The sequence below is a fragment of the Nuphar pumila genome, unplaced genomic scaffold (genome assembly GCF_984573655.1).
Source record: "Nuphar pumila unplaced genomic scaffold, dmNupPumi1.hap1.1 HAP1_SCAFFOLD_1160, whole genome shotgun sequence".
Classification (NCBI taxonomy): domain Eukaryota; kingdom Viridiplantae; phylum Streptophyta; class Magnoliopsida; order Nymphaeales; family Nymphaeaceae; genus Nuphar; species Nuphar pumila.
The window spans coordinates 18,454-29,507 of NW_028323599.1; the positions used below are offsets into that span (position 1 = coordinate 18,454).

General features: G+C 40.3%; 2 protein-coding genes across 4 annotated transcripts; one reads left to right on the forward strand and one right to left on the reverse strand.

Annotated features, from left to right (window-relative positions):
• The first annotated feature begins 2,940 nt into the window (after positions 1 to 2,940).
• LOC149809507 (disease resistance protein RGA2-like) lies at positions 2,941 to 6,039 on the forward strand. The gene has a single exon (XM_089994801.1). It carries the CDS (start codon positions 2,941 to 2,943, stop codon positions 6,037 to 6,039), a length of 3,099 nt encoding a protein of 1,032 aa, XP_089850927.1.
• A 537-nt stretch (positions 6,040 to 6,576) lies between these two features.
• On the reverse strand, positions 6,577 to 10,421 carry LOC149809508 (large ribosomal subunit protein eL30-like). 3 transcript variants are annotated; one of them, XR_016429665.1, is made up of 6 exons: positions 10,286 to 10,421; positions 10,097 to 10,202; positions 9,417 to 9,518; positions 7,337 to 7,452; positions 6,789 to 7,011; positions 6,577 to 6,664 (listed from the first exon to the last, which is right to left on the reverse strand). XR_016429665.1 is itself a non-coding variant. In XM_089994802.1 (5 exons), the coding sequence occupies exons 1-5, from the start codon at positions 10,304 to 10,306 to the stop codon at positions 6,913 to 6,915; spliced, it is 444 nt and encodes a 147-aa protein (XP_089850928.1). In that variant the 5' UTR covers positions 10,307 to 10,421; the 3' UTR covers positions 6,678 to 6,912. The 3 variants fall into 3 exon arrangements, 2 of the variants coding, with proteins under 2 accessions (XP_089850928.1, XP_089850929.1); XM_089994802.1 differs by lacking the exon at positions 6,577 to 6,664 and having other exon boundaries at positions 6,678 to 7,011; XM_089994803.1 differs by lacking the exons at positions 6,577 to 6,664; positions 6,789 to 7,011 and adding an exon at positions 7,079 to 7,300 and having other exon boundaries at positions 7,384 to 7,452.
• Between the last annotated feature and the right edge of the window lie 633 nt (positions 10,422 to 11,054).

Consider the following 11,054-nt stretch of genomic DNA (forward strand, 5'->3'; position numbering starts at 1 on the left):
ATCATTCTCTCCTCCTCCTCTGCCTTTCTTGTTGCTCTGTCGCCTTCCTTTGCTTTTCTACTTCCTTCCTTCGCTCCTTTGTCTCCCTCCTCTGCTTTTCTACTTCTTCTTTCCTTTCTCTTTCCTTCTCTTTCTCCTCTTGTTTCTTCTTTTTCCTTTTCTTATCTTCCCCGTCTTCCTTCTCTTTCATTTGCTTTTTCTTATCTTTCTTGTCCTCCTTCTCTTTTCTTTGCCTTTCCTTCTCTTGCTTATCTTGATGCTTCTTCATTTGCCTTTCCTCTTCCATCTTCATCATTTGCCTTTCCTTCTCTTCCTCCTCCTCTCCCTTCTTCTTCAATTGTTTTTTCTTCTCTTCCTCCTTCTCCTTATTCTTACTTTGCCTTTCCCTCTCCTCTTCCTCCTTCTTCTTCAATTGTCTTTCCTTCTCTTCCTCCTTTTCCTTGTTTTTCATTCGCCTTTCCCTCTTATTGCCTTTTCTTCCTTTACTTTTCATTCTCCTCCTCCTTCTTCCTTTACTTTTCCTTCTCTTCGTCATCCTTCTTCTTCTTCTCCTTAATCTTTAGTTCTTCCCCATCCTTCTTCCTTTGCTCTTCAGTCTCAATATCTGATGAATAATACTCTGCATTATACAATTTCAATGCTTTGTCCCTGTCTTTATCATTCTCAATTTTTATTATATTTTGGTACCTTTCATAATGCTCATATATATGGGACTAGCGGATAATTTCTTCAATAGTCATCCCATCGAATGGCAGGGGCTTTCTTGTCTTACGAAATTTAGTCATTGCTAACCTGCACAACACATAAAATTAACTGCATCATTATACGCTACAACTTATATATTATCATATTCGTTAAACAATCACCAACATTACAAATCGTCGCAATATTTGACTTCATAAGTAAGCATCGTTGTAAGATTTACTAAACTTAAGTAAAAGTCGAGGTAACTTTATAAATACACATCGCTACTGCATTAAACATATAAACTGTTGTTACTTCAAACGTACAAATTGCTACTGATTTAAATGTATAAATCGTCAATGCTTCAAACGTACAAATCGTTGTAGAAATCGTACCCTTCATAAGTACATATGGTTGTAATGTTTTGCCTTCATAAGAACAAATCGTGCTAACTGTTTTTCGACTCTCAGAAGGTAGATAGGTAGAAATCGATTTGTTTTAGTATGAAAATGTGTTATTTAGCATGAATAGTACAACCGGTTGTAAGATTTAACATTCAGATTTACAAATCGATTTGTTTACATAATGAAACCATAGACAAAACTCACTGACCCGCCATGAGTTTTGGTAATCTGATAGTGGAGGAGAAACACCCAGAAGGTAGATGCAGCCGATGGTGGCAACGATGCTCCCACTACGCAGACGACGACAAAATGTGCTCCGACGACAGCAGACGATGACAAAGAGTGCTCCGACGACAGCAGACGATGACAAAGAGTGCTCCGACGATAGCAGACGATAGCAAATGGTGCATCGTCAGAGGGAGCTTCTGTTACAACAGATGGTGCAAACGTTAACTGCTTAGGGCAAAAACGGAACGTTTGGACTTTGAAGATTTAACATCACCCTCCATTTTCTGGATGGAGAATATTTTTGTCATTTTCTCGAATCGGCGTATAAAGGGCATTTTTGTCTTTTTATTGAATCATCGTTTCATGACTAGAATGATGAAAAATGGTACTTAAGTCTTTGCAACTGCATCTGACTCCGATGTTGGGTGATGTGGACACACACGGGGATACGAGCCCCATGTGCTTATATACGGGGTGCTCATTTGGACCCCCAAACACGCGGTGTAGCAAACAAGCATCTTCGAGGGGGGAACATATAAACCTGCTTCGTATGAAACAGGATTGGGTCAGAGTGTGCACCATCAGAGCACTTCTGGATGCCGTCAATCTCAAGATGAATGCAGTGCTGCACCGTAGGCCACGATCAACTGTTACAAGTAACAAAGAGCTTATTGCATTTGCAGAAGAAACTCCTACTTTTGAATGAACTGTTTGTGGCAATGTTATCAGTATGGGCAGACCTTCGATACACTGCAGGCCTGAATTGACTATTTTTAATAATTGTAAAAAAATATCAAAAAAATTTTAATATTATTTTAAATGTATTTTAATGGTTTTAACACGTGTCACGTTATGATTGACAAGTTATACATTTTTTATTATTTTGGGGCTGATACAGAACGATTCGGTTGAGTATTGGTATCGGCCGATACCGATACTGTTAACATTGGTTTGTGGGGTAGGTACATTGGCCATCAGAAGTTGAAAATTGGGGCATCTGCCGTCGGCAATCATGTTGGGCAAGCTGGTCCATATTGTCCATTGAATTTAGTCTTAAGGGTAACTTTGTCCCTTTCATTTGTATATGAAGCAGATATGATTACTAAATTATTTGTGGTGAACTGCAGACAATAGCATGTGCTTTCTTTCTAGTCACAGATCTCGTTATCAAAGAAAATTCTTTCAGTAACTTAACAATTTTTGTTTTTTGGGAAAAATCTTGAAAAATATTAATATATTTAAATTTTAAGATTATATAAAAACGTAAGAAAACACTGATGATATAACAATATAAATATCACCTTAATAATGCGATAATATCATATTAAAAATGCAATATTTTCAAAATAGTCAATTTTTTGAAAATATCAAGTTTTGGGGGGGAGTATATCGGGTTTTTAGAATCTCACAATGAAATTTGTGAGATTTTCAAAAAATGACGGATATTTGTAACTATGGTCCCCATATATATTTTTTTCTTTTTCTAATTCAACCATTGAACCAGTCCATGGTCTTCTTCCCTATAACTGCCAGAAGCTCAGATGATCAAAATGAATCCTGGCCCAATAACTCATTAGCTCTTTAGAGGTAGAGGTGGTACTCCAATTCTGATTCCCTGTTAACAATGACAGAGTACGTTGTGTCATTAGTGTCTGAAAACCTGAGGCAGTTCATCAAAGATCAAAGCGGATCTGCTTTAGGACAGTTCATCAAAGATAAAGTTGGATCTGCTTTTGGAGTTGAGAAAGAGCTAAGAAAGTTGGCCAGCACCTTCTCAGCAATTCAAGCGGTCATTGAAGATGCAGAGAGGAAGCAGATAAGGAACAAGTCGGTGAAAGACTGGCTCAGAAAATTGAAGGATGTGGCCTTTGATGTTGAGGATACACTGGATGATTGCAGGACCCAATTTTTCCTTTCAAGAGAGCAGGATTGTGGCACTTCAAGCGGATCAAAACGGGTACGCGATATCGTCCAACCCCTTTCTAAATTTCCTAGTAATTGTTTGGATCAGTACATGTTAGGGAATAGGATCAAGGAAATCATGGAAAGATTAGATGATATTGCTGAGGAGAAGGCCAGGTACCAACTAACAGATGTTAGTGAAAAGAATTTTGATAGGGAAGTTCGAGAGACTAGTTCTTTCGTCGACGAGAAGGAAGTTTTTGGTAGGGATGCCGAGAAGGAAGAAATCGTAGGGCGGTTGTTGGCAGATGGTGATGAAAATCTCTCTGCAGCTTCCATTGTAGCCATGGGAGGTCTGGGAAAGACAACTCTTGCTCAACTTGTCTACAATGATGACAGAGTGATTCACTATTTTGACAAGATGCTGTGGGTGTGTGTCTCTGAGGATTTTAATGTTGTAAGCCTCACAAGGGCCATGATTGAATCTGCATCGGGGAGATCTTGTGACTTGTCCAAGCTTGATCCCTTGCAGCAACATCTGAGACAGATCTTGAAGGACAAGAGATTTCTACTCGTACTGGATGATGTGTGGAATGAAGACAGTGAAAAATGGGATAAGCTAAAACATCCCCTTAGAAGTGGATCCAGTGGAAGTAGGATTCTGGTTACTACTCGCAGCGAGAGAGTCTCAATGGCAATGGGCATAACTCACATGCGACGGCTGGAGGGCTTAACAGATGAGAGCTGCTGGGAATTGTTCAGTAGAAGAGCATTCATGGGGAGAAGGGAGGAAGATTGTTGGAAGTTGGAAGAGATTGGAAAGGAGATTGCAAAGAAGTGCAAAGGCGTGCCGCTTGCAGCCAAGACTATAGGCGGCATGATGCGCACCAAGAGGACAAAAGAGCAGTGGGAGCTTGTGCTGAGAGATCAGACATGGGATTTGCTGAACATGGAGAAGGATATCCTGCCAGCTCTTTTGCTGAGTTACTATGACCTACCACCACCACTGAAAAAATGTTTTGCATACTGTTCCATGTTTCCCAAGGACTACCACATCTCTAAGCTTGAGTTGAAAAACTTATGGGCGTCCGAAGGGTTCATTCAAGCCAAGGAAATGAATGAGGTCTTGGCAATAGCTACTGACTACTTAGATGACTTAGTGCTCAGATCGTTGTTTCAAAATTCAGATAGAGGCACATACAAAGAGCAAACACACATCATGATGCATGACCTTGTGCACGATCTCGCAAGGTTCGTTGCAGGAGGGGAGGGCACTGGATTAACAGCAGAAACAGAGGACCTGAATGAGATCCTTACCAAGTCCCGCCATGCATTCATAGCTTACTGGAACTCCACAACTGAATCCGAAGCATCATTCCCATGCTCGCCACCCTCTGAAGCCAATACTCTACGAACACTCAAATTCCTTGCACTGAAAAATTTGGAAGATGGTGGCTTAACATGGTTGAAAGCTTTATTCTGCTACTCAAAAAGCTTGAGAGTGCTAGACCTGAGCAGATGCAGAATTCTTTGTTTGCCTGACTCAGTTGGAGAACTGAAGCATCTAAGACATCTCATCCTTGCTGATACTTGTGTCAAAAGTTTACCAAACTCTATTGGTTCTCTCTGTAATTTGCAGACCCTAAATCTTACAAAGTGCACTCAACTTGAGCAGCTACCTCAGGGAGTGACCAAACTGACTTGCCTAAAGCATCTCCAAATCAAGGGTACAATCTCATTGAAATCCTTGCCTACGGGTATTGGAAGACTAAGATGCCTTCAAACTTTAAGCAGGTTCACAGTGGGCAATAAGCCTGGTGAATGTGGAATTGGAGAGCTGAAGGACCTTAACCACCTCTTGGAGCTAAGCATAGAAAACCTGGAGATGGTGAACTCTGAGAATGATGTAACCAGGGCTCAACTTCAAAACAAGGAGCAACTTCACTCACTGAAATTGGCATGTTTAGGCCCTCAAGTCACAGATGCAGTGAAGATGAACAAAGTGTTCGAAGGCCTCCGGCCTCACAGAAATATTGAAAAGCTGCAGATTGAGATGTACATGGGCATTGAATTTCCAAGATGGATGCTTGATTTGACGCTCTCCCGTCTTGTGTCTGTGACTCTTTCACTGTGTCACAATTGTAGTCACTTGCCTACATTTGGACAGCTGCCCTCTCTCAAGTATCTGAGAGTGAGCAGCATGCACGCAGTGAGATACATAGGCCAAGAGTTCTATGGGGGAAATATGTCCAACAGTGCTTTCCCAAAGTTGCAGAAATTCATCATTGAAGATTTTCCTGTCTTGGAGAAGTGGTTAGAAGCTGAGAAAGCAATGCCACTGCTGCTCAAATTGAAGATTGCATCTGTCCCAAACTTGAAGTTTTTCCCGTTCTCATGCCTACCATCATTGAGGAAATTGAGTTTGGAAGCTTCATGCTTGGGGATGTTGGAGTCCTTACCTGACCTCCCCAACTTAGTTCACTTAAGTATAGGTGGCATTGAAGACCTGATATCACTCCCAAGTGGGCTTGCAAGATTTGAAACTATCAAAGAATTGGTGGTGGAACGGTGTTATATGTTGAGGTCCTTAAATGAAGACATGTTGATAAACCTCACACGATTGGTTGATCTGTCGATTATGGATTGCCCAGACTTGGCATCCCTTCCAAACTGCGTAGGAAGCCTGAGAATGCTTCAGTCATTACAGATAACAAGTTGCCCTGGGTTGAAAGAGAGGTGCTTTAAGGTGGCCGGGAAGGATTGGCACAAGATTGCCCACATACCAAGAATTGTCATCAACGGGCAAGTAATTCAAGGATAGCTTGCAAATTTCTACAATTCGCGTGTAAATACGCATATGTGGAGAAAGGATTGATGATAACAACCATCCTTTTCGTGAAAAGATCAGGTGCAATATGATTGCACAAATATTTGTGCATTAAGCACCTGATCAGCCTTCATCTTGGGGAAAGGCCTGATGGAGGGCGATCGGGTGCTTAATGCACAAAATTTGTGCAATCATATTGCACCCGATCCGGACTCATCCTTTTCTATGTTCTGATCTTGCTATCGTACAAATTATCAGACCATTTACATCCGATTCCCTGTAATGAGCTACCTAATGTTTTGCATTGAATTTCTACTGGATGATTAATAGATATTCTTCTTGACCGTCGCTTGTTTGATGTTCTGCGGCTGCGCGCATTAACATGTCAAATAATAGCATTACCAGAAACCTGGTTATACACCATCCGATCTCGTAGGACCCTCTGTATGGAGAGAGTAACGTTTTAAAGAGTAACTTTGCTTAATTCTACTCGCTTCTTGCTTGAAGAATCAACGTCGTGATCCATAAGGACCGAGGATATCAATGGGGATTTGATGATATGATCCAGGAGTTTACGTTTAATCTCACTGAACTTTCAGAAGGGATCCCCAAGCAGACCCTGGAAATGAACAAGACGAGTCAATCAACAAGACATGATTTCAATCGGTTTTTGGGAACAACTTAATAAGCATAGCAATCTTTTGCCCTGCAATTCAATCGGTTTAAGTTCATCAGATATGCACCATTCTTTCAGAAACATGATCCCCAGATCTCGGACGAAAGCTATTAAGGGAGAGGTCTTGCCGTCTTTTTATTGAACAGCTGCCACCGTATTGCCAATAGTTGTTTGGCAAACGCTCATCTGAGTCAACTCCAGAGCCTAGCAGGCATACGGCCAGTCAGTTGCAAATTCACCAGCACCAAACTAACACAGCTCTGAATTACACAAGCATCGACAATCTGAACCTAAAGGATAGAAACAGATCATTTTTCCCAAATGTGGTATGATACCAAAATGCATAAGCTGGCGGAGTGAAAACAAGATAAAAGAATCTAATACATATAGAGGAGAAACAAATGGTTCTTGTTACAACGTTTTCATTCCCTTCCATAAACCACTCGTATGTCCAATCTCAACACAACAAAATCTAATTGCTTAAAACAAGCTACAGAACTACCAAACAAAAATATCAGTCACTTTGCTGTTTGCTCACTCATTGCTCACTAGGAATGCTTTTGATGATATCAGAGTCACCTGAAACAGAGATGGCACAGAAGTGAGGACCACTACCTTACACCTACAGCAGAATGGGAAAAACATTATGAAACGGTATCCACCTGGATCTGTGATGCTGAGACAGCACACTCGGTAGTATTTACCACATGCTGTACCCAAATCCACATTATCTGAAAAGATTTAAAAAAAGAGTCAAACATGGGATTTTCATCGTCTACAGAGATCAAAGGAAACAATTGGGGCACTAGAGTGACGGTTAATGACATAAATTAGCAACTAGTTGTGAATGCACGTGCATGCACAAGTTCACACACAGGTTATTTAAACAATGTTTCAAAAAGAATACTACGAACAGGAGAGTCAATTCTTTAATGAAGGAAACTAAATAGAACATATGCATTTGATGCAGTCAATACAATGTTAAGAGTTTCCTATGGATAAAATCATGTTCTAAAGTTCATATTTGGTAAGTTGTGGGGCATGTGACACTCATATGTACATGAAAGAGTTCTTAGAGTGACACGGAAAGAGGATTTCCACATTTTATGATCCATAAACATTCTGTTTTCTTTTGTGGTAAAACTTGACGAAAGCAGTATGAGGTGTGCTTCACTGGAAAGAACTTACCATTGGCCATCACATCTAAGACATCTCATACCCTTTCCAATTTCACATTCTATGCAATCTCATTCTGACAGTGTGATAACCAGTACTACTATTTGATGTTACAACATGATCCATGGATCAATGATAACACACTTGCTACTTGCATTTCATTTACTTCTTTTCTTACAAAATGAAGTAAGCCTCTTTCTCATTCACAGCCAAATAACAGATTCAAATACACTATGATACCATAGCTGAGAATGTATGGTTTATCTTTCTCTTAATAAACAGGAGTTCTAGATCAACCATCAGTCATTACACATTAATCATAAAGGAATGAGATCACGAAGCATGAATAACAAACACCATCAAAAGCAACAGTAAGCCATTAAATTGTGGGAGTCCATGAATGCTAATAAGGCATCCTCCCCCTCGCCCACTCCCATCTTTCTATTTAATTATCAACACAAGAAGGATATGCTCTCTGACTATGTTTACAATATCTTACATGTTCATACACAGGGGGAACCATGAGGTCCCTAAGCTTTTCAGAGGCGGTCTTCTTGAACAAAGCTCTATAATAGGAAAACAATATTCTTATTCAGCATGCTTCCTTCACCAGCTTCCTCCACTATCTTGGAAACCATCAATTTTTCAATAGCATCCAAAGATTAAACCAAGCTATACTGCCTGATAATATACCAGTTAAGTCTGGTCAACTTTAAAATTATGTAATCCTAAACCAAACTTACATGGACAGATCTGAACCAAGCTAAACATGTAAAGAACTAAAAATACCACAACCTGTATTCTCGTAAAATCATCTGTTCTACAGAAGCATCAGGGCCTAATACAATAAAATTAATCTCTCTAACAACTTTGGAAGCATTCAGGATTCTGAAAAGGGTCCACAAACACAAAAGAATCAACAAAGTCTTGTTTTGACCACAAGGGAGACCATCTGTTATCAACTTCTTATTCATGCCCAACATTAAGAAGCACAGGACCATACACATAAAGATAAAACCACCAGGTCTACAGATTGACTCTAAGACAGAACTTTTCAGAACATAACAAATAGTCAGTGCAGTAAAAACAGATGTTAGCTTAACCATGACGATCCAATATTAACAAGTCAAAACTACCTAACAGCAACAATGCCAGATTATAGAGGTTCCATTCCACATTACAAATCAAACAATCCCTTCCAGTTTACCACTTTCAGGAACTAAGAGCTACTTACGTGGGAGACATGCAAGATCACTCATATGTGCAAATGCAACTTCAAAGCACAAGATTGCAAAATAACTACAAATTGAACAGAACCCGACAAAATCAGGCACCTTACAGACTCGAAAACAAGACGCAAAAAGCAAAGAAAAATAGATAGTAGAAGCACCAGTGAAAGAATCCTTTTCGTAATAGAGAACACATTGAGCAACAATTAAAACCAAATATCTAGTAAACAGCGATAAACAACTCCATAAAAAAATAACCAACGTAAATTGGGACATGTTGATAAACTTACTCCCATTGAAATGGTGAACCCCAACTTTCGAAAGCATGGCATAGTACTCGATTTCAGACTTCCTGAGAGGCGGGCAGTTGTTCGAAATGATGATCAACTTTGCTGCCATCAACAACACAAAATCATCCTATAAGTTTGGTCCAAGGCAACATAATACTTCTTTTTTTGGATAAACCATCTAGGGTTAGACTAGACAGACTCCTTATCTGAACAAGAACACAAACATAATTTACATGCTAATTATGTCAACATCAGATACACACTGAAAATATATAAACAGCTATGGACTGACTGGATATGTCCACCTATCCAAACCAAATGGTATAACTACGGATATCGCATCCCGTCACAACACAATATCGAACCTCATCCTACTTCTCCGGAAAATAGTTTCTAAAGCCATCGTATTTGCACATTCAAACACGATAATGATAAAACACAAGGGATAATTGGAAACCAAATCAGGACCCAAAAAGACGTAACGAACATAGAGCTTCATCCTCACATAAACCAGATCTGATCAAACTATTCTACGACAGAGATTGAGATTTTTATCAGTCCAGGCCAATTCATTGTTCGCCAAAAAAGAAATAATGAAAACGAGATAATCGCGGAGACTTCGCCCCAGAAACACGAAATAAATCACGATTCTCAGCAGAACAGACACGATCGACGGGTACCTTTAGATCCCCTGAGGGATCTGAGGACGGTCTTGTAGCCGAGGGTGTACTTCCCGCTCTTCATCACGAGAGCGAGACGATTGTTGATGCTCTCGTGGGTCTTCTTCTGAAGAAGAGGAATCGGAAACGCTCGGAATTAGATCGGAAAGAAGGGGAAGGAGAAGGCGAGAGGGAGGGAGAGAGACTCACCGTCTTCTTGGTGGACGCCATCGCTGCCGCTCCTCCGGAACAAACGCTCGAAAACGAAACCCTAGCGAAGGATATCCGACTGGCGCCAAGAAAACCCTAACCCACACGTAATTTAGCTTCATATAAGGAGCCCTGGGGTTTAGCAAACGAAGGGAAATATCAAATATCCCAAAAAAAAACCTGGCTCTTTCCCTTTTAGTACTATACGGTGGTCAGAATTTATTCGAAATTACTGAAGGGTCCCTTGATCGTGTATGGGTCGGATCTTGCTCGACCCGATGTTACATCCGAAAAATACCGGTTACGGGTTCCATTCCGTTCTCAAAATGGAAACAGCGATTCGGATACGATCTGGAAATCTGCCGTGGTCCATTCTGCGAGAACGGATCAACTCCGTTGGCTTCTATGTGAAATGGGTTGAGATAATATATGTTTTGTTGTTTCTATAGATGGATCCAGAAGAGAACCAAATGCTCTTGGATATCTACGATCTGTATCCAACAATGTGTGTGCCGGGCCCAAACTCCAACCGATTTGCATCACTACTATTAGGTCTGTCAACAGGTCGGGTACCGAACCCCCTCAAATAACAAAGCGTCAGGTTCGGGTTCGAATTTTATTGGGGTCACAAAAATGAAATCCCAAACCTGGATTCTTTAATTTTAGAAGTTTACTTTTTACTTAAAATACATATAAAACACTCGGGTCAGCTTGGGTACCCAGCAAAAAGAACTGACTCGGATTAAGTACTCAGAAAAAATCATGTCCC